At 31.3% G+C, this 24,345-nt stretch overlaps 1 protein-coding gene across 1 annotated transcript; it reads right to left on the reverse strand.

Moving 5' to 3' along the window:
* Positions 1-14,044: 14,044 nt before the first annotated feature.
* On the reverse strand, positions 14,045-23,834 carry LOC117174677. Its single transcript, XM_033363977.1, has 7 exons — positions 23,695-23,834; positions 18,587-18,663; positions 18,250-18,463; positions 17,409-18,025; positions 17,145-17,328; positions 16,550-17,055; positions 14,045-16,432 (listed from the first exon to the last, which is right to left on the reverse strand). Exons 1-7 carry the CDS (start codon positions 23,720-23,722, stop codon positions 15,851-15,853), a joined length of 2,208 nt encoding a protein of 735 aa, XP_033219868.1. The 5' UTR covers positions 23,723-23,834; the 3' UTR covers positions 14,045-15,850.
* Between the last annotated feature and the right edge of the window lie 511 nt (positions 23,835-24,345).

A 24,345-nucleotide genomic window follows, 5' to 3' on the forward strand; every position in this document is an offset into this window, starting at 1 on the left:
AATTTCCTACAATTTTAATTTCTATAATAATAGAATACCTCAAAAGCTTATGATATTACCAAATTTGAAAATTCTCGATAAAAGAAACTTCTGGAAATAAAACTGCCGACGGCAAATTATAAAATTCCCGAAACTAAAAATTAAAAAATTGTTAAATGATAAATAAAACAAATATATTTATTTGATAAACCTATTTTTTATTTTATGTATTATTTAACATTTTATTATTTAGTGATTAGAAAATCAATTCAATGTAAGAACTATTTGTTCCGTATTCACTTGAAAAAAAGTAATTCAGATTTGCTTATAATAAATTTTCATTAATAAATGTCACATTTTAGAAAAACACATCATATTTATCAAAACGAAGTTGACGTATTTCTTTTGGCCTTGTTTCACCTTTTCGTTATTTCTAATTTGTTTAATCTATTCAATAATTGTTATTAGGATAATATTTATAATAATATATTGTTTATATTATTTATATGTCAACATAATAATTTTAATTAGTAGAATTATTTCAATTATTTGAGATTTTGTGTATTTTCGATCCACCCCAGTGTAAGAAAATGTGTGCTAATGGCGTTCTGTAAAATTAAGGTGAAAGTGTTTAACGGCCAGACTGATACTCTCTCGTACTACTGGTGTCCGCAGTAGAAGTGTGTTGGTGTGGTCAGCCACATGTGGCCAACGTAGTGGCTTAAATATATAGTTATACATAATCAAAAATATCATTTATATGTTTGAAAAATTCAAATTCTTATTGAAGTGCATAGTAAAGTCCTGTTATGGAATTGCTGTGATCACTGTAAAAATCACAGAAAAAACAGTCTCGAGTGGTGCTAAAATGATACTACTGGTGAGAATCAAGCTTCATTCGTTTTACATTAAAAGTAACAGTATGAATTATTACATTCAAAAACAGGATGCGAAAAAAATGAAACCATAAAAAAAGAGAACGCTAGTTTTTACAGTGATGGGGGCCGCCTCTTCATTTGCTCCTCCTGTAACATTTAGCCACCGCGCGTTAGGTAGCTTTCTGCAGGGACGGTTATATTATATTTGACGCGCTCCGAGAAAAGTGACCTAACTCTGCAGAGACAAATTTTACAGGATGGACTGTTGAAAATGGTCCATCTGCAAGTAGTGGCGAAGCGAATTTTGCAGTTATATCTTTGAGATCATTTTCCAGATTAACAAATTCTGATAACACCACGTTAAAGAGGAACTTGTTAACTATGGAAAACTATTAAAAACTGGAAAGAAATTTTTTCAGAGCTAGGTTCCTTTTGTCGGAGCGCGTCACATACAATGTATGTCGGTTCTTAGAGTGATTGCACTTCTAAGGCGTATCTACCCGGTAATAACCGTTGAATAGAGAAAAATTAATATTTTCAAATTTCACCGTGAAAGTAAAGATTACTCTATTTTTTGGAATGTGCGATTTTCCCATCTGTCTAAAATGTCATTATAAGAATAGAAAATCTCAGAAACTAATTTATTTCTATTTCCATAACGACCGCCGCATAGTTTCCTAGTCCCCAAAAGAGAACGCGTTTTTAATATATCGTCGTTGCAGAAGCAGCATGACACATCTAATTTTTTTCCATTCTGAGGTTTTAACAGTTTTTAACTTTAAAAAATGCGTCGAATCGACTGGTGCAGTTAGTTTTAGCGTTTGACGCTTGGAACCGCCACTATTCTCGATTTGTCACAACCCGGGTATCGCGTCCTTTATATATGTCGCGATATTACCGGCCGGACTCGAAAGGTAAACGTGGATCCGTTTAAAAAATTTAAGACCTATGAAGATAAGTGAGTAAAAAAAAATAACAGGTTTAAACAGAAAAATAATCGCAAGCGTCCACTTTTATCATTTGTTTAGAGGAAGGTTATTTTATACAATTAATGTAATAAATGTCGAGTTAAAAATATGAAAGGCTGCAAGCGGGAGAGAAAAGAGAAAAAGCGACTTCTCTAATCAAAAGCTAGTCTAATTCTGCCCTTCATATCAAGAATCGGTCTCCTCTTTTTTGAGCCTCCGAGGTTCCAGAGCAAGAGTTTCTAGTGAAGATCATTTTTTAAGCCAATCAAATTTCTGGGTCCTCCTTTTAAGGAGGGTCTCTAATTTTAAGAAAACCAATCAAAATTAGAATGAAAATGAGACCTCCTTCTTATCTTTTCCCATGCATCTCAGAATCCCGTTGCTCTTATCTACCCTCGAGTCATGTCTATCCGCACCTACTTGAGATTTTTGAAGCGCCTTGACTCTTGACACTTAGGGTTGCTGCAACGATTTAGTTGACCATAACTGTCTGACCAAGGAAAGAAGGGAATGAAAATTGGTTTCTGTTATATATTTTATTAGTTGTTAAATTACTAAGGGCTTTAATGTACTATGAGATTTTTAACTGAAACTATCTCGGAACTCACCAGAGATCCGAGAAGTTTCTTATTTTATTAGTGTTCCTTTTAAAAAAACGATGGGAAACGATTTCAGTTTTCGTTGACGGAATATTTATTTTAGCGTCTTGGTCCCTTCTTTTCTTAGAAAAACTAATTAAATAGCTTTTTTATGACTGACTGTCAGTTTCTTTAAAGCAACAACCTTTTATTAAAAGAAGTACATTTTCGAGAGACAGATTCTTAAGAGGGTTAAATTTTATACTTGTTAACACTTTAGACAAAATTCAATATAAATTAAAAATGTTTCTCAGAAAATCTGTCTCATCTATAGGAACTATTAGGTACGGTCTTATGTACTAACTTACTCTAAGGGCATTCATTTCCCTGAGAAAAGAAACAGGCTTTCTGGTTCTTTTCTCGGCTTGTCTCACGCCTGTCTCGTTTTTGCCAATAGAATGATAAGAGAGTTTGAGAACAATAATAAAAATTACGAAATATAATTTTAAATTTAGCAATTAGGCCTTTATGGTAAGGCGGTGTTCTTCTTTACCATGCAAAAAGGGTTGAGTTCTACATGATCCCATAACTAGATGAGCGCGGGATACGCGATCATCACAGATTTAGTCAATTCAGCACTCATTTGATTTCATCAAGGATAAATATAAGATAAGAATATATTCTATAATAATTAGTATTATACAATTATTATATAATTATTATATAATCATATAACTATTAATATAGAATAATATAAGAAGAATAAACAGTTTTCGTGCTTCCTGAAAAATGGAGTTAAGGAGGAACCATCGCTACTGCCGAGATCAGTCGACTACCCAGTCGTAAACCTACGCTTGTATGACTTACTGAGTTGAAATCTGGCCTCGCGGTGTTGCCAGATTGCGATAGTCAACTTTCAGAAGCGCAAGTTTCGTGATTAATAATTTTTTTCATATATATGCAGGAACCAAATGGTTAATATTATTTTTGCACCTCAATTTTGATATACTTGTTTTTCATTTTAAAAAATTATCAATAATATCTTAATGGTGGTTATTTAGATATCACTCAGTAAAGAGCTCAAAAACGCCATCTCTTATAAGACGCAATCTTAAATATGACGAAATTAAAAACGTTAATAACTTATTTATAAAGTACGAAATGCTTCTGAGATTTTAACTGAGTACTTTAAATTTTAATTTTAATCTATTCAAGTCTACTTCTCTATGTTTAACAATATTATAATTTACACCTTTGTATAGATTTCTTTAATTAATTTTTTAACATGTATAAATAGATTATTAAAATTTGAATAAACATAAATTTGATTTTTTTTCGAACTTATAAGTTATAAAAAGATTTAATAATGAAAAATAGGTTAAATAAATCCTTTCGTTAAATTTACTAAGTCGATTGAGAGGAATAGGATTTGCACTTTTTCTGTTTCTGTTGGGGGATTTGCAGACAGAGGAAAAATAACGTATTCATAGGAATACGAATTCTTAATTTTCCTGAATTCAATGCTTATTACAACACTTATTACTGTGTTTGGTGTTCGTTTGAATCGAGCATTGAAAGTGATTTCCAAAAAATAGATGGAAGAATTTCGTATGTTGATCAAACCTTAATTATTATGAAAGGCATATATCCTCAGAAGACTATAGTAAAGCTTGATACACAAGATGGTAAAACTACACCTTCGATCAGAATGGTTTATAAGTGGTTTCAAAATTTTCGGAATGGTCTTATGAGATTTCTATAGTCCTGTGGGTATCTCGAAGGAACAGGTGCACAGAAAAAATTAAAGATAAAGCTTACATCGATCCCAGGTGAAAGATTCACCGCAACAAAAAATATCCTTGCCAGATAAACCTTACATGAATGGAAGATAATTTCCTATTTTTAACCTTGCCTGGATAAACTTTCGTCTTATAAGATCTCCATTTTCATTTCGATATTTAGCGAGAATTACGATGCCAGCGCTGCCTATCGTCATTTAACTTCATTAAATTGGAAAGAAATGGGGGTTTCCACCTGTCAGATGCTTCTTATTCTAATTCGTCTACAATAATGTGATTTATTTCAGAGAAGATACACCAGTAAGAACAATTTTTTGGTGCCTCTGACCTACACGGGGAGAGAAATTGGCCTCCTAGCTTAACAGTCTATGCGCCATGGCAACACTATCGGACTAGTGGTTCCACTGTTTCTCACTGAAAGCATGGGGGCACCAGTGTTGGAACTTGGAGAAACAACGAATGTTGGACTCCAGGCTTCCAACTCGGAGTAACTCTCAATTCCGACCGGCGTTGGCACCTATACTTATATTACTTATGCCCGCATCATGACCGCACCGCATTAATCTTTCATTCTGACGAGTTGGACTCTCAGCGTACAAGTAGTGGGCAAACCACACTACAAGTCACGCAAGAGCGTAGATCGCTGACTCGCCTAGAGCGCCATTGGCCAATTTGTGGTAAGTTAGCAAGCCAAGCGCCATAAGCAACTAGCGCCACTAGCCTCGGGAGGTTAGGAGGCCAATTTCTCTCTCCGTGTATAATCAGACGCTTATCCCAATATGAAAAAATGGCTGGTAGAAAGGTGATTCTATTCACACGCCGAGATGATTGCGGAATTAAATGCCTATTTTATAAAGTTACACAAATCCTATTACTCAAAAGGAATTAACAAACTGAGGTAGCGTTGGACGAAGTGTATAAGCCCAAAAGGAGTCTACGTGGCAAAATAAAAATGTTTTTTCCTAAAAAATTAGGTAGTTTTAATTTTTGGGCGAACTTTTCTACCTACCTTTGTGCATTCGCATTGCAACATTAGCGCTTCCAGTGTGGATTGTCTCCTGGAACTGACATGGCCCACCTAGTGGAAAAATCTTCCGGCGGTCTGATGTCAGATCTGGCTCAGATCTGGCATCATCTAGACCGGCTAATCATGACAGTCTAGTCTGGCCCAGATCAGGGACTGGTCCGCAATCCATAATATGAAAATATATAAGTGTCAATCACCCGAGTCAAAATTTAGAACCTACATTGAAGTTGCAGCTCCTTATTAGAATCTACTTTGACGCTATTTAAACTTATAGCATCTGCTTTAAACTTTTAACTCTTGGAGAATGAAACATTAGAGTCTACTTTGAGGCTGCAAGACTTTTCTGAAGCTACATTGAATCTTTAGAGCCTACATTTTTATAATTTAAGACCCTACTTTGACGATGTTTAACCTACTCTTCAATACTGACCCAACATTTAATCTTTTGAGCCTTCAATGTTTGAACTTCATGAAAATAAGGTAAAAATTATTTTTTACTTAGGTTAATTGAACTCATTGGTCATCTTAATGACTGAATGCACATTCAATTAACAAAAATTTTTAATTCAAGATTTAACCTAATTGTTATTAATTATTTATATATAAATCAATACTTCTTTTCAATGCTTAATCAGAGGAAAATATTTCCTCTTAACTGAAAATGCTCAAAATTTGTATGAGAATGCTATTCATCATGGAAAATTACTAAATATTGTCGATTAATAATTCATTATAAACATTTTTATCAATAATTAATTACAGTGTTTGTATTCAACAGTCATGCTCTATTTAAAAAATTTTTTTATTGGAGAATAATAACAGTCAAATGCATGAAAAATAATTGACTCCTTATCTCGAATTTTGGGACGACGAGACAATTGGTTATAAAACCAGTACTGTTCTTGTTAATATAAACTTATTTCCTGGTGAATATTAGGTTGAATCTGGAACTACATATTTGGATTAATTATAATGCTCAATGATTTTTTAGAAATCTTTGCTTAATAAAGAGATAAAAAGATATTTTTATGGAAATCAGAAAGTTTGACATTGTATTCATTTGAGTAATAAATAACACAGAATCAAATCTAAATATGTAGGCTCAAGTTCTTTTAAAGAGTATAACGTAGAATACTTCTGAAAAACAGAACCAATTTATATTGAAATCTTCAAAAATCGTTTCAAATATTCAACGACACCGAAAGTTGAAAAAAGTAATTATTCAATTAGTTGTTTCGGATTAAAAAAGATTTTGTACCTTGAATTATTGAACAAGTGCTAATGATTTTCAACGAAGACATCCTAAAGCGTTCCGTTACCTGATTCGGTTAGAGCGTTAAGCGTTTGGTAAATACTCAGTGCGTGTGTGCGATCTCGGGTTTATTTCTTAGTACTTGCGGATTTTTCAGTGAACTATGCTTTAGCTTCATAATCAAATGATTCTGCTAATAATATGTCTAAAAGATAACTGCGAATATCCTTGATATTTATATGACAGATATTACTTTTCCTGATAAATAACCAATCTTATTTTTATTCATTCATATTCGTGTGAGATTATAGAGAACCTGCCTTGATAACACAAGTCCTACAGTAGTAGTTTGAGGTTTTAAAGAGGGTCTGATTTATCTTAAATGCAGAACATACTTTAACGCTAAACGTGGAAAACGGCCGATTTCCGACAATTTTAGCGTCAAAGTAGGGTCTAAATAACATTGAAATTGCTGCTTATTTCAAACCTACATTACAGCTTTCAGCGCCTACTAAGGTAGGAGTTACGGCTTCAAAGTAGGGCCTAAATTTCGACTCGGACAGCCACATGTTTTTCATCATTTTCGAAAAACCGTCAGGGTGTATAAAATTATACAAAATAAGAAATGAACACTATTAAAAATCAATTTTTGTCTTAAAATTTACATTCGTCGTAATTTTGTATCGTTTTCAAATAGTATAAAACACGTAGAAAGCAAAAGGTTACACGAAAGTGCAAAAAAATTACTTATTAAAAAAATAGTTGCAACACAAGATCAAGTTTCTACGTTCCGACGATACAAATTTTAAATGCTCATAAATAATAAAATGTTAGGTCATCAGAAGTTGTAAAATGTTTTTAAAAAATGTCGAAAACAAATTTTTGAAGAAAAAAATGTTGGAAAAATTTTTGTATTTTAATGTAATATATGTATTTATTCTAAGCAGGACAATTAAAATTTATGGATAAAATATTGGCGTTCAATTATTTTTTACTTTTTTGAACACCTTTTTTGTTATTCTCTAGAGTATATCAATAGCGGGTGTTAAAATTAAAGAAAAAGTTAAAAAAATATACACTTTTACAATTATACAGGTGTATAGTACCGTGCCAGTACCGCCAGACAGTACTGCGGATCGTTACAATCCAGTACTGGGACCCCAGAAATCTGTACTGGGCCAGTACTGCACCAGTGGTACATTTCCACCTGGGACCAGCGGTTGAATAGCGACTGGCTAGACCGTCTGGCCACAAACTTTGCAAAAGTGTTACAGGTCTGGCCAGACCCAGACTAGACATTCTGATCTGCACCAGATTAGAGTCTACACGGTCTAGTCTGGAGCTGGCTAACGCCAGAAGATTTTTCCACTGGAGCCAGACCAGACTCTCTGGTTTCCATTCTTAACGCTGACCAATTGGTCTGGTCGGGGCTGGGTCAACAATGTAACTATTTTGGTTAGCCCTAGGCCAGACGGTTTGGTCAGCCGCTGGCTGGACTGCCTTTATTTTTTTAATTTCTTGAAAAAAATCATTAGTGTATTTAGCTGCTCGTCGTCATACCTGGACCAGACCAGACTGTTAAGGTGATAAGAAAAAAGTCTTGCTTTGATATTATGAACTTCTTATTTTCTACCATTATAAACTCCCTGCAACTTTTACGAAATATGCCAATAAAAAGTTTGCTGATCGAACTTTGAACTTTCTTTGTTCGCGAAGAACTGATCAGCGCCAATTATGGGCCAGATCAGATTTTCTAGGCCGAACGTAGAATTTTCGTTCTTAGCTGGCTAATCAGCACCAAACCTGGAGGAGACCGGCATGGCAAGGTGTTTGCCATCCCGACTCATTTATTCCCTTGTAGAAAGTTGTCAATGAGACTTGTGTCCAGTTGGGACATTTTTTAAAATACAAATATTTTTTTGCATATTTCCAAAAAAGCCAGGATAATTAAGAGTACTAAAAATAAAAAAAGGAACATTAAAAAAAAATTTACTCATCATCTAGTCACTCTTTTGAAGCTCTAATCAGGTGCTGGCTAGTCTATCAGGAACAAAAGCTTGTTAAACTTTTAAATGCGAGTATTTTTTTGCAGATTTCCTAAAATAATCAGGGTGTTAAGAAGTATAAAAAATAAAAAATGTACATTAGAGACAAAGAATTGTGTCTCATTATTTAAACAGTCTGCAAATCATTTTCAACGTCAACCAACTAAAATCGATTTTCAAAAGAACAACTGTCTAGAGCTAGATCAGCTTAACCAGACTAGCGTTTGGCCATACAAAAACGTTTCTCTTTTACTCAGCGCTATATTAGACCGTCGTGACAGCGCCTCATTAACAGTCAGGAGGGTATATCCTGGACCCGAATTGTTCTCCGATACTTTTTTTCGCGATTTTTCAGATTATGCTCGTGTATCCGCTACGATGACAATCGAACATACGGTTATTCTTGTCGCGCTTTGAAAAATGTCATTTTTTACGCAAAACGCATAACATTGAAAAAAGTGTCATATTTCGATTTTAATTTTAAACTGTGATCCGCTGAATTAAATCTCGTAACATCCAGTTAAATTTTGTTCTGTTTTTCGTAAAATGTGTACATCTGTACCGCGTAACAAAGATATCATGGTATATTATTAAACTGTATGCACCTTGAGCTGAACTTCTGAAAATATCACCTCAAAATTTCGACTTATGACTGTTTTCGGAGTTTTATTTTGTGTCCTCGACAAGTGAAAAACCATTTTTTATGCATATAAATAAGACAGTATTTTATGGGTAATTATAACACCCAATACTATTAGACTATAAAAATATCAGAAAAAAGTTATATTTAAAAAGGAATATTAATTGGCTGCAAATATTAACGTTCTTGCTTGTAATAATTACAAATATTATATTTTTTAAAGATTATATCATAAATAATCCCTTGTGTGTCTCTTTGTGTATTATATCGCAAAAATAAATTTTTTGCATTCTAGAACTTTGTAGAACTTTCTCAAAAATTCTAAAATATTCTAGAAGAAATCCAGAAATCTTGTAAATACTGTTTCCTATACCATTTTTCGGCATAAATTTGTACAATTTTGCAATAATTCTGCAACCTTTTTTCAACATTTTATTTATTCGCATTATAATAGAGAAGTGAAATCAGTGACATCCTGGCACAGCAAAAACATTTCAATTTACTTTAATTTTCTTTATTTTGCAATGTCCTCATTTCACTGATTTCACATCCTACGGCGAGACACAACTTTTTTGAACTTAACAAAATTTGAAGTTTGTTGACGAACACTAGAATGGCGGCGCTAAGATATTTTAAGAAAATATTACCCCCACTTATACCCCTACAGTAGAGCCATCTACAAGGATGTGGATAACTACAAAAGTATATGTGATCACATGCGCCCATGGGTGTCGGCCCAGCCTCATCGTTTTTGTTGCAACTCAAAACAACACTGAATCGGTGTGATAAAATTATCATTCCCAACTGAAAACTTAACATATAATTTACTTTGAGGCAAAAGCGGTGTAGCCCTTTTTCTAGAGGGGGCAGGGGCATAGACTTTTAATATTGAATAGTACAATATATAATATAATATTATATTATATAATATTAGTAAGAGCATTTTCAAAATTAATCGAAAATCAAAATTTCAAGCAAAACAACGCACGATATGAAAAAAAATTCAAGAGAAGAAAAACATTCCTTTTTGAAAGCCCTACAAGATTATCATAACAACTTTTTGGATTTTGTTGGTAAATCGAAAATGCAAATTTTGTTGTACAAAAAATAATGAGAAATCAAGAATTGCATTTTGTGATCAAACTATGCAAGATACAAAAAAAGATGAGTTTACAACAATTTTGTTCTCTAAAAAGATCTACAAATTCGTTAATAATCACTTCTTGATATGACGCTTACTTTTTGTTTTATTCGTGAAAAAATACCATTGAAATTTAAACAAATAAGAATTTGTGGGAATATGACACAAGTAATAAAGAAAATTATTTAAGCAAAACTGTTTATCCGAAAAAGAGCTACAAAATTGTAATACAAATTCGTATTAATTTATTACATTCTCATTATTTATGATTCAGAAAGTATTAGAATCGCCCGAAATTTGACACCACAACATTCAAATTTTGTATCAAACAACGCAAAATACGAAACAAAGTCTCAAAAAGGAATAATAGCCTTTGAAAATACTAAAAAATGTCTTTTAACCATTTTCCAATAGTAATCGTAATATTGCTTTTATTTTTCTTAAGTAATATGCAGAAAATCGAAAATTCAAATATTGCGCCAAAAGACGCGATGCGTGAAATATCTGAAAGAATTAAGACTTCTAGGATATTTTTCTTTAACCATAAAAATAATATTAGAACCAAAATCCTATTCCTAGCGTAACACCACGAGATAGAGAAAAATGAAACACATCTATGTGTGCGTGGGTCCTGATAAAATATAATTTTTAACCCTACACCATTCGAATGGGTCAGTTGTGTCTACCCCTCCTCCACCAATACAGTTTGCGAAAAAAAAATAATTTGAAAATTCTAAGTTATTATTCAGATCCTCTATTTTATCATTCATTTTCTCTTATAAAATACTAATTTTTCAGACCTTAAACTTTCCCGGTTTTTAGACATATCCCGAGGAAGTATGAAATGATCAATCGCGTGAGTCAGGTTTAGGCAGAGTAACCACAGTAATATTGTGTAATCCGGATCTAATCTGAAGTAATCCATAGTAGTCCAACGTACTTCAGATTCATCCGCCTTAATCCTAGATAATCCACCTCCGCGGGAATCAGTTTTTAGGAGTTGTTTGTTTTCCTCTTGATCCGTCTTACGTATTGTAAAATTCTTCGACCATATAAAAGTATATACATATATTCTTAAATCTTATCTAATTTTCAACTAAACATAAAATTATCTAAAAATTCAGATTTTTTTTTGTTTTTCTAGAATTTTCTCGAATATCCTCGACTTTTCTAGAATGCTTTCGATAGCTTAGATTATTTTGGAATTCTGAAATGTTTTGGAATGTTATAGAATCTTCTGGACTTTCCGATTTTATTGTGAATATTCTATGTCTACATCATACTAAGGTTTTATTTAACGTTCTTTATTAACTTAAACTCTATGCAAATTTTTAAATGGTCTATAACTTTTGAAATGCCCTGAAACTTTTAAAAATATTCCGGGATTTTTTTAATTTTTCCAGATGCTTTTAAATTTATTCTGAAATTCTAGAATATATTATAATTTTTTAACTGAATCTAATAGAATTATAGATACACTAGAACATGGTATCTACTAAAATTATAAACTGATCTGATTTTTCTGAAATATTTTTCACTTCTGAGACTCCCTACAAAATTTGTAAGGTTCTAAGCTTTTCTAGAATATTCTGATGTTTCAGAATGTTCCATATTATTCTGAGATTTCCTGGAATATTCTTCTTTTTCTAAAATTCTCTTTCAATTCTGTAATGATATTAAGTTTTCTGAGATAACTTTTGCGAAATGCTCTGTTTTTTCTAGGCGGGCTGAGCTTATTCTGGAATAAAATTCTGAATTATTAAACATAAATGTTTTTGTTTTACAATGTATATGGAATGGATGAACTGTTTTAGAATGTTCTGGATTGTTCCAACTGTTTTTGAGATTGTTCTGCAATTTCAAAATATTTGTTTATTTTTTATCTGAATTATATATAATATTTCGGACTGATATCCCGGGTGGAAATTTAAGTCGGGGTTGACCATTCTACGACTGGGGAGCCCGGATTTAAGTCGGGAGCTGGCCGGGGAGCCTGAATTTAAGTCGGGCTGTGACTGGGGTTTCAGGTCGGAATCCAAACAGCATCGTCACGCTGCGCTGGCCAGCGTCCGGCCATGGAGCAAATAATTCGGGTTTTAATTGTATGAAGAGCATCTGTCACTGAATCAGGGGATCAATTTGATTCTTTTTTACTGCAAAATTTGAGCATATTAATAAATGAAATTCCACACGCCCATCAGAAAGACAAAATTAACTATTTTCACGTAGACCTGTTTAGAGTAAATACATATATTACATTTTTAAACATTATATTACAAATAAAGTTTCTAAAGTTACGGGCTATCGAACCTACATATCTATACCTAATCCTAACGCCTAGCAGTCGGGAGTGCTAACCACTGCGCTAAACCGACAAGTGGAAACCCATTGAAAAAGCCATCCTCATAAGCTACAGTTCAGACAATTTCTTAATAATAAGTTTTTTTAACTTTCGTGTAAGGTCTGGTTTTTAGGTATTTTATACTATTTTACAACGTTTAAGATTGATACGAGGCTTTTCTCATTTGCTTTTTATATTGTATATTAGGTATTATATTATTTTAAATTTATTATTAATCGTTTACAAAAGTTCAAACAATTATAAATTTATTATCTGTACGTTTTTTGTCGTCATTAATTTATAGTTTTATTATAATCTCTATTTGAAAATGTTCACTATACATTTATCACGATTCGAGATTTGTATACACATCATTTCTTAATCAAATCAGAAAAACTAATTAAGTTATAAACAAAGTTTAATAATTTTATTATTGCCAATTAGCGCCCGGACAGCTAACGTATAAGCATTCGATCATAAGATTTGCCCGATCAGAGCCCAGTCAGCCCCCGACTGGGATTTTGACATAAATTCTACCTAGCGAGTCCCCGACCAGCGCACGGCCGAATGATGCTAATTTTTCTGAAAGCTCCTTGAGTATACTCTTCTATTTTTGAAATGCTCTTCAAATTCTGAACTTTAATTTTTCTAAACTATTGTCTAATTTTGAGATTGATCTGACATTCTGGAATTTTTTTAAAAGATTTTCCTAAAATATTATAAACCAAAATGTTTGGAAATTAAACAAATATTTTAGTGTTCTGAGATTATATTAGACATTTTTTTATTTCTGAAGTTCGGTGTAGGATTTTTTAAAGGATTTAAACAGATTTGATTAGATTTCAAGAAATTTCCAAGAATTTCGTAATTTATGTGATTTTTTATGGATTTGAGTTGATTCAGATCTTAAAGAATTTTACGGTACATATTTTAAAAGAATTTCAAACCATTACATGAGAGGTGTATAACGGTCTTCTATCGGCAAAATCCAAACCAAAAAAATTTCTAAAAATATTGCTACAAAGCCTATCTATTACAGTTTGAATTGCTTTAATATCTGTATCAGAACGGAAGATAATATAGTTGCACATTTTTGTACTTTTAAGCAACAATTTTTATTATTTTTGAAATTTCTCAACTACAACTGGTTCCCAAAAGTTTTCCTCAAATTCATGAATTTTTTCACATATTTCTTATTGCCCCTTGCATAAGAAATAATGCTCTAAACTTGAATCTTCTTGAATGTACCCGAAAATCCTTACTTTTTTTTTTTACATTTTTCATTCTGCTAAGCACAACATTTTTTCACATAAACGTATTAAAGCTCATTTTCTTTAACAATTTAATATAAAAATAATTATAAAAAGAAGGATACATAAAAATTAGACATGATTAATTGTTTTTAAAATAATTATGCAATTTATTATACATTACGTCGCTAGGAAATGTACAAGTCTTACATTAAATATTTTTGGACATTTACATAATCACTCTAGTCTAGTCTACACGTAGATAAAATATATTTACTCTTTCACTAAAAACACGAATAATTTAGACAGAACAAAGAACCCCTAAATGTATTTTTTGTTAAATAGCACCTCTCTAATCGTAACTATTTATCTCTAAATAGGAGATCTTGTCCTGAAACATGAAAATACTACACAAAAGTAAGACAAAAAATTTCTTCAAAACGTTTTGCCAAAGTAAACGGTATGTAGATTATTTGTAAAAAATAATCCATTATGGATGGCTTTCATGCACAATACCATCAGAAATTCTGGGTACGATTAACGCGAATACTATTAAAAATCACTGCCAATTTTGAACCATAATTTCTCCCTTAAAAAGGAGAACGAATTTGTTGTTAAGCCCTTGAAAGCTTAGGAAATTCCACGTCAAATGACCTTTAATAGAGATATTTTTGACCTTTAAAGTGAATATTCCATGTGAGAAGTTTTTTTAATGTATGAATTTCTTGAATTTTGTACCTCGACTTTCACTCGTGGCATGATCTAGGAAAGTTGTAGAAAAAATCTAAATTTATACCACAATCTGGAGAATTTTATCTTTAATTCAAAGTCAGTCACATTTTAAAAAATTTCATAGTTACCCAACATATAAATAAAAAAATCCAAGTGTGCCTGCACCAAGAGAACATTGATCGCCGAGAATTTCGCAGATTCTTCAACTTTCGCTGTAACTTACGAAGTTCTATTTACAGTACGTACATATCTCGGGGATCCGTCAAGATTTTAAAAGTTTTCTCGGCTTTAATTAAAGACAAAATTTGAAGGATGGTGACGTGGTATATTCTCTTCAGAAGTTAAAAAAATTTCTCTATTCGAATTCAGTCGACGTGGAAGGTTTTAATCTTTGCAACGCTTTTTATAAAAAGTTTCTCGTTCCTATTTTGGACGAGTAATCACGTTTCAAAGTGAGCAATTATTTTTAATAATACTCGTCCTAATTGTACCGATAATTTCCGACGGTAGAGTATAAGGACGATAATTAAATTAGTAACAATGTTTAGTAGATTAAAATCACGAACAATTCATCACAAATTATTAATAATGATAGGATTTCCAGTACTGATGGTTAAGAAAAGTATATGATTTGTATTTACGGCATTAAGTCTTCTAAAGACGAACATTCAGAAATTGTAAAAGAAATAAGAAGATTGATCTCGAAATAATAAGTGACCATGCAAAAAACTCGCAAAATATAGAACAAAAACCCGAACGAAACTTTAACAAAGTGAATAAAAAAAAAACATAAAAAATCATAAGCGAAATCTAATAAAATCGATGGGTATTAAAATGTATTATATACTGGTTCTAAGTTTAGTTACGAAAAGGAAACTGTGTTTGAAGTTCCCTTCATATAATTTGAAATTTCGTTAACATATAATGATATCAATATCATTTAATTTTATTTATTTGACAGTTTCGTTCAGGGTGTTCAAATGAAGGCTCGGAAAGCAGAACCGAATGAGCGCTCAAGCAATCGCCAGGAGTGTGGGGTGAAGTGCAGAAAACGCGACAAATGAGAGAACGGATTCAGTTTCCGAAGTCTTCAATTAAAATATGAATTTTCGATCTAATATTTAGAGAGCAGATTGCCGAGTTTGCGTAGTATGCTGAAGTGTTGCCAGCTAATAGAAATTTGGAGCCAGCCAATCAGAATCTTTATATATTTGACGAATCTAAAGCACGTACACTCCGCTCTTGCTTCCCAGATACACCCTATTGCTAGTAGCCTTTGATGAAAAAGACTTTTCGCTCTCGGTTGGTAAAGAATCAGATTCTTCACTCCAGTCCGACAAGGAAGAGCCAGTTGTGCGAGACTTGACGCTGGACCGATCCGAATATCCCGAATCTTTCAGTTTCGAGCAGGATGTTTCACAGTAGTTCTGATAAATTCCCTCGTCAGCTTGATTAAAATCACTCCGATCAGAAATTGGACTGATCGAAGGTGATTGGCTTTGATTTTCGGAATGCTTCGACATCGTACTTATCTGCGAACTCGTTCTTGGGACGTCGACAAGTTGAAGCGGAATCCAGAAAACTCCGTCATCATATGGGGAAGGTTCAACATGGATTGATTTTTTATTGAAATGAGGATTATCGTCATTCTTTTTCAAGGTTGAGGTAACAGGTGCACAGTCACTTCCGGAATCCGAATCCTTGCAGAAAATTGAAATCGAAGTAGAGAGTGCCGCTGAATTTATTTCCAGGTCGCTACTGCTTCTACTTCCACTGTCCATATTACAACTTTCTGCTTCAACCTGAATTAAGAGAAAATTACATATATTTTAAAGGTTTCGTTTAGCTCTAGCAAAGGTTTGTCCAAATTTTACAACACCCTAACTGAAATTGATTTTAATATTTAACAAATAAATTACCTCTTGTTCTTCAAAAACTTCAGGATGTTCAGTGGAGTTTTCTCCCTGCAGATCGTTGACCAACCGATGCACGAAATGTTTCGTTACCGGTGAAGAATAAGAAGCCTTTGCTTTGAGCGCGCACTTTGCCTTTAATTCTTCGATGATTTCCTGAACTAAATTCTTACTATGCTGCAGTTGATTCATCTTGTAGATATCTGAAAGTTCATTTGATGTGTTCTTTATATTTATGAATCTCTCGGGAGGTAATACCGATGGACTTTCTCGTTGCTCTTCATCCGAGGAAGAAGCAGAAGATTCTGTTGGAGCATCTGATATTCCCATCATTTGACTGAATTTTCGAGAAAGGTATTCCTCATTGGAGAAGTTCTTCGAATTATTGGGGCTCAATGTAGTCACAGCGGCAAAAATTCTAGGAGGTTTCGATCCACATTCCTGGCAGGTTTCATGTCTGTCCGCACCGAAAGCCTTCACTTCTCCAAGCCAGCAAGTCGATTGTTTTTTGCCTGGAAAAAATAAATACATATAATATATATTATAATAAATATAAATTATTATAGGTTTACTGTCAAAGGGGTTTAAAGATTTTTCTTACCTGTATCTTTTGTCCTTTTCAAAGAACTGCGCTTTGCTAAGGAATTGTAAGAATTGATTGAAGAAAAACTAAAATCTTCTGGTTTTCCATATAATGCGGGGCTTACTGGAGATGGATCAGAGTTATTCATCGCACTAGCAAACAATGTTGATCGAGTGCCATCTAAAGAAGAATTACTCAGAATCTGAAAACGAAATAGAAATTGTACAATTTTCTTCAAAATTTTTAATAAAAAATATGGTCAGAGTTTATAAAGATACTTACGTTAAAATTAGATGCTGGAGTTCCATAAGGCGTGCTTACTTTCTTTGTAAAGGGTTTCGGTGAAATTGCATTGGCCAGATTTGTCTTGAAACAAGAAGTTGGAGTCACTTTATTTCTATATTTTGGCGTTATGAATTTATCATCTGCAGAAAGAAAATCGTCAAAAGAACTGTCAACTGTTTGGCTCAATTTACTGATATCGGAAGTGCAATTTAAATACACATCCGTATCAAATGTTGTCGGCAAGGGCAGAAGTGGCGGATTCGATTGTGAAATATTCGGTGCTGGAGAATTCGAAGTTGGAGGAAAAACTATGTTAATATTTTGTACTTTTCTGGAAGGAGACATCTTAGGAAACGTATCACTTTTCTTTAATAGAGAATAGGCTCTTAAAGTTTGGGCGCTTTCGTCCTGATTTGGGGCAGTTTCAGTCGAGTTTTGCAGTTGCATCTTTTCTGAATGTTCCATTGCTGATATGTCTTCTTCGGATATTTCATAGGTTGTAGACAATGAAGTTTTATTTATAGAATTCTCAAACATTCGGGGTGTATCATATGATCCAGAGAGTAACGACTCATTCGTTGAAGCTTTGACTCTCTCATTAGTTCTGTAAATTCCTGTAATACAATCAAATACAATATTATATTAGGAGTCCATTAATGTTTCTTTTATAATTCTGAACGAAACATAGACTGGTCATAATCTTTAAGTCAGGCTCTTCATGGCTTTGTTAACATTTTTCTATACTAAATTGGAATCTAAGACTATTTTTTAGTAGTTAATTTCACCTTGAATTTATAAATTTTATTCTAAATTTATTTTGAACAAATCTTAAACTTACCAGTCGGATCAGATGTGTCTTCGAGTGGACAAGTTTTGGACATTATGTTTGGTTTTGTACCTCGTTTCCATGAAGGTTGCCTACAGTCGATGGGTGTGTTATTTTTGAGAATTTTTGGTGCTTTTGACTTCTTATTGAGGTACCATTCTGGGATATTAAGCTTTTTCAAGGCACGCTGAACCCTCATTTCCGCCTCTGTAAATTTTCGTGCAGGCTGAAAAGGTCAGAATATTCAAATTAGAATGAAAATTCGTTGGGCACCTCTTATTTTAATTATTTTGCACAAAACGATTCCTAAAAACATTTTTGCGATTAAGTATTTTCTACTTCAACTTACCGGACTTCCTAGAATGTCTTGTTTAATTATCGAAGGGCTCATGTCTGCTAATCCGGAAATTTTTTTCTCTTCTGAAACTAAAAAGGAAAAAACTAGTTTTAATAATGATTAATTCCAATTTTGGTATTAATATTTAACTTTGTAAACGACAATTTCGAGATTGGAAACAGAGCATATTAATTTAGAAGTGGAATAAAATTCTGAAAAACTTAAAAGCGAGAGGTCAATCACTATAGAATTCAGCTGTACATATATTACTGATTGATATTGGCTTCTCTTGAAATGTTTTGAAAGAATGAAAAAAATTCAGCTGTACTGAAAAACGGAGTGAAGTCATTTACGCACAACTTTATACTTAAAAATTCAATATCACGCTTTCTAGGAAAAAATATAAGATTCTCGATTGTTTCAATTAATAAATTGGTCAAAGTTTATTTTGAAATTTGTTTGGTGGGAACTTATTTTCAAGTATCAATGAAATTTATATTTATCAGGACGTCTACTAAAATGCAAGATCAAATTCTCTGACAATTCCAGGTTTTTTTCAGATAAGATTTTTCAAAGTACAGGGCCATTCAAGGAATTCGAATTTTACAAACAGTCGAATAGAAAAATGAATACAATTTCGAAATATTTTCCTAAAGTCCATGAGTTTAAACCATGAATTAACAGAACTTTAATTTATATTCCAATAATTAAAGTTCAGTGCATATTTAACATATTTATATTTTGAATGAAAGCTATTTTCCAGGTGAGTAAAATATTATATTAAATGCAATTAGAAAAGTACGCTTCAAATTCTCAATATATCAATTAAAAAATAACATTTTCAACATGATAGATGAATGATTAACCGAATAGATGAATTACCAACCAACAAGGAGAATTATTAACAAACAATTGTATAGTTACATTGTTAGTTAAAAAGATAAATGTTAAACCAAAAATAAAAACGAATTTTTAATAAAATACTGCAATGCGCAGCCAAAAAAAAAAAGAAAAAAATTAATTTTTACTTGTAATTGTTTGATGTACAACTAAGAAGATTTATTTTATACCATAAAAGATGAGTTTTTAACAAAATACATATATTGTCAACTAAAGAAGATCAATTTTCAAACAACAAAAAAATGGAACAGTTAAATTTTCGGTTAATAGATCAAAGGTCGAGCAAATGATAAATTTTAAACAAAAATTATTAATCTTTAACTGGAATAGCTGAATTTTTAACCAAAACGATTATTTTCAACAGAAAGGATGAATGAAATATTCAAATGAAATAGTTGAATTTTAAACCAAAAAGATTATTTTCTACCGAGAAGATTAATTTTCTGCCCAAAAAAGTCATTTTCATCAAATTACATGAATTTTCAGCTGAGATGAACTAGAGATGAATTTTCAACATAATAGTTCAACTTGAACTGGAAATATTACATTTTCAGTGCAAAAAATTTGTTTTCTAAAAAAAAGAATATTCAACAAAATAGTTCATTTTTCAACCATAAAGATGAATTTTCGAATAAAATTACAAAAAAATTGATTATGAGAAGTGTTTCAACCAAGTAGTGGAATTTTCAACGAAAAAGATGAATTCTCAACGAAAAATTTGGTTGATTCTTTAACCAAAAACTATTTTAATTTAAATAAAATAGCAGTTGAATTTAGCAAAATAAAAAAAAAGGCGACCGTACAACAAAAGTTTAATTGTTAAAAAAATACAAGAGCAAAGTTCATGAATGTTCAACTAAAAAAGATACATTTTCAACAATAAATGGAATAGTTAAATTTTTGGTTGAAAAGAGCAATTGTTAAGCAAAGTTATGTACTGTTAACTAAAAATTGAATTCTTTTCTAGCAATAGTGGCATTTCACACCAAAAAGATTATTTTCAACAAAAATTATTAATGAAACCAAAATGGAATAATTGAATTTTTAGTTTAAAAGTCAATTTACATCCAAAAATAAAAACGGGTTTTCAACAAAATAGTTAAATTTCCAAAGTGAAAAATATTCAGTTAAAACGATAATTTTTGATCTACAATAGTTGAACTTTAAACTAAGAAGGTTATGTTCACCGAAAATAATAATCCAAGGATATACATTTTTCTATAAAAAGATAAATTTTCAAAAATTTTCAATTCAAGAGATACATTCTCTAGCAAATAGTTAAACTTTAGTTTAGAATAGTTACATTTTCAGTTAACAAAATTTTATTTTACGCACAAAATAAACGACAAAAAGTCTATCAGACAAGCTAGATATACTCTACTTTCAGATAGAAATTCTGTAACAAAAACATTTAATTGTTTGCAGCAGTTATTTAAAAAAATTGATCAATTATTCAATGGGACTATTTACTTTTGATATATAGCACGTTTTACATATTTAGTGAGCGAGTGACTTTGCCTTACATCTTTGGGTAAAATCGCTCAACCTTCAACCATTAATAAATAGTTTATTAAGCAATATATTTAGATTTTTTCATTTCGCAGTGCAAAAAACGATATTTTATACATTATGTATGTTAAACCTGAATACCCAATTTTTATTTCTATTATAAATGCATCAGGGAGTACTGAAAAAATGAGAGACTTTACCCTGTTTTCGGCTAAAAAAGTGAATTTTTATGTAAATATTAACAACTAAAGTAAAAACCTGAATTCCTTTGCATTTATATTCTTTTAAATTTTAAACTTTGAATTCTTTTGCAGCCTGTATTCTTTTTAATTAGTTTCAAAATGTCTAGTGGTTAACGCCTGACTTAAAATTTAAAATAGAGTATTACACCAACAAAAAAACTAATCTGAAAATAATGTCTAACAAGTTCTTTTAAAATATCTATCAGGACGTTATAAAATAAATTGGCATCCAGTTTCATTAATTTTTGTTATATATATATATTAAAACGAAGGACATATAATACAAAAATTATGAAAAACGTAATTTCAATTTTTTTCGAAAAAAGAGCACCTTCTGTCACAAACGAATAGTTTTTTTAAAAGTATATACTATTGTATTCATTTTTGTATTTAGAGTAGTAGTATTTTTGTTAAAAGAGTTAACAGTTCAATTTGGTACGAAAATGCTAAAAATTGAAAGTTATCTAATCTTACATAAAAAATAACATTTTTTAACTTGCTTTACTATATTTAAATTTATAAACTATTTTAATGTATGCATATCTATCTCAAAACTTGTTGCTCGAATTTAAAGTACTTTAAAAATACATAAATCCTTACGTTCCATACGGGAAGTAGTGTGCTGGTTAAGCATTAATAGTCATATTGTTTTTTCTTTTAAATAAATTTTCTGTTTTTAAATTTGATAAGTTCATTGAGATTGCAATTTAAAATAGGCACAACAAATGTTGGAAAACTTATGGTATCTAAATTTGAGGCGTTAATATAGTTTATGCCCCATAGTTAAATTTTCCGTTTACAATATAAGATGGTCGAAATAAACTGAAATATAGGTACTGAATAGAATTGGGTATATAATGAAAATTGTCTGGAATTGCTTCGCGTTCTTCTCAAGTGCCAGGTTATATTCCTAGAAATTTGGGTACGTGCAAATATTACAGTTGTAGACTTGTACAATCTGGCCTGACGCCTCAGCCGAGGCTAATCGGTCAGGCTTTAGATTTTAGGAATCGGCAGGTCAGCGTCTTATGACCCTTATTCCACTTGAAAGAAAGAGTCATAAAATTTAGACATCTTCCTTCACCTTAAAGCTACTTAGCTCTAACATCTGCCGATAATTTCCTGGGCAAACTTCAAGGTTCCTGAGTTTTAATACTTGGCGAATATTAAAATTTTGGATTTAAAAACTATATGTAATTATATTTATATTAAAAAATTAATAGTAATAGTTAAAAAATGTACCTTCAACAACAAAAAAACAGTACTTTCAACGAAGATAAATTCATTTTAAATAACAAAAAATAAGAGGAAGTTCAAGATGAATTCAACATACTTTAATGAAATCTCAAAAGATCAAGTTAATTCAGGACATTGAAAGTGAATTGGAAAAAATGCAATTCAGATGTCATTCAAATATATATCTGAACTTATACAAATGATTCTAAAGAATTCAGAGAATTCGAAGAAATTTAGACAATTAACCCGAATTCAGAGTTAAAAGAATTTAACAATTTAAAAATAATTCAAGGGAATTTAAAATACTCAAAACAATTAAAAAGAATTTAAAGGACTGAAAAAATAGACTTCAAAAGAATTCAGAAGATTTAAACTCAATCAAAATAATAGAAAAGAAGGCAGAGTTGAAGGGAATTCAAGGTGGTTTAAAAAAACGTTGAGAATTTACGATTTAAAAGAATTCAAAAGAAAGTTCCTTAGAACTTAAATTAATAAAAGAAATTTTGTAAAAGTCTAACGAAGTTTAAACGTACACTTGAATTCAGTAGTGATTTACCCAGCGCAGGACACTGTTTATTTCAAAGCATCAGTTTGATATTCATTTTTAATAAAATTGAAATAAAATTCAATAATTTTTTTTTTTTTTTATGTAAATGATAATTTTTTATAACAATTTAAAACTAATACTTTAAAGTGTAAACTATACGTTCTGAAGGAATGAATTTAATATTAAAAGAAAAATATAATAATAATCATGATAATAATGCAAATACCTAAACAAATTGCTTAAACTTGGTATACGTTTTGGAATAAACTAACTATATTAATATATAATTAAGTAATATTCTAACCCCTATAAACCTATAACAATTTGTACTCTCCTAATATTTACAAATTAAAATTAAGAAATTATAATTACTGGTATGTAATATAAGTACAATAATTATTAAACATTTATAAAACTAGTATTTCGAATAAATTTGTAAATGTCTAACAATTCAGTAATTAATGCTTTAAATGCGAAATATGATCTTTTTCACAAAAAGATTGTTATATTGTTTGATATGCAGTATTTCTGTTTCCATTTCATTAATATTAACAGAAAAAAATATACAAACATTCAGAAAAATATGGTTTAAACAGAATAATTTTTTAAAATAATGGTTGGCATTTTGAGTATTAAGAATGAATGGTTTTGAAATGCAATCTAATTCATTATTGGAATATACTTACATAATGAATTCTCAAAGTGGATTTTCATGTTCTTTTATTCCTTTAATGCAATTTTTCACTTTCTTTTGCCAAAGAAACACAACTAAACATTTGCACTTTGTCACTTTGCACTTAAGATTTTCGATTTTGCTCTCGAAGGATGCGTCTTGACAGCACAGCGGTCAGATAAGAAATACTGTCTTTGCATAGCTTTGCAAGTCCGAGGTGCTGAACGGTGAAAATTGGGGACTTTCCCATTTCCCCTCGTTTTCAGTAATCACGCCCCTGGCCCTGTTTAGACCCTGCATAGGCTTTAGAGCTTAGGGTGTTCAGGCTAATCCTTTACATCTTAAGCTTTTGTGCAGAGCAATTATAACTTCCTTTAAAATTTCTCAAATATTACACTGGAGAATTTGCAAAGTATGCATTTATTTTGGCAAATTCTGTTCACAATATTATAAATAGCAATTTTATATTTCTGTGAACATTACTCTGATATTAGATGATTTAAAATATCCCTTTATTCTTTAAGTTATTTTACAAATTAAAAAAATTTAACGTTCATTTATGTTATTTCATTTATAAAAGATTCTGCGTTAAAAATGTTACAAAATTAAGATTGTGGTCCTTGAATATCAATAGTCAGGGAAAATGAAAAATTGGCCAGGGAAA

The sequence above is a fragment of the Belonocnema kinseyi genome, chromosome 1 (assembly GCF_010883055.1).
Source record: "Belonocnema kinseyi isolate 2016_QV_RU_SX_M_011 chromosome 1, B_treatae_v1, whole genome shotgun sequence".
Taxonomy (NCBI): Eukaryota; Metazoa; Arthropoda; class Insecta; order Hymenoptera; family Cynipidae; genus Belonocnema; species Belonocnema kinseyi.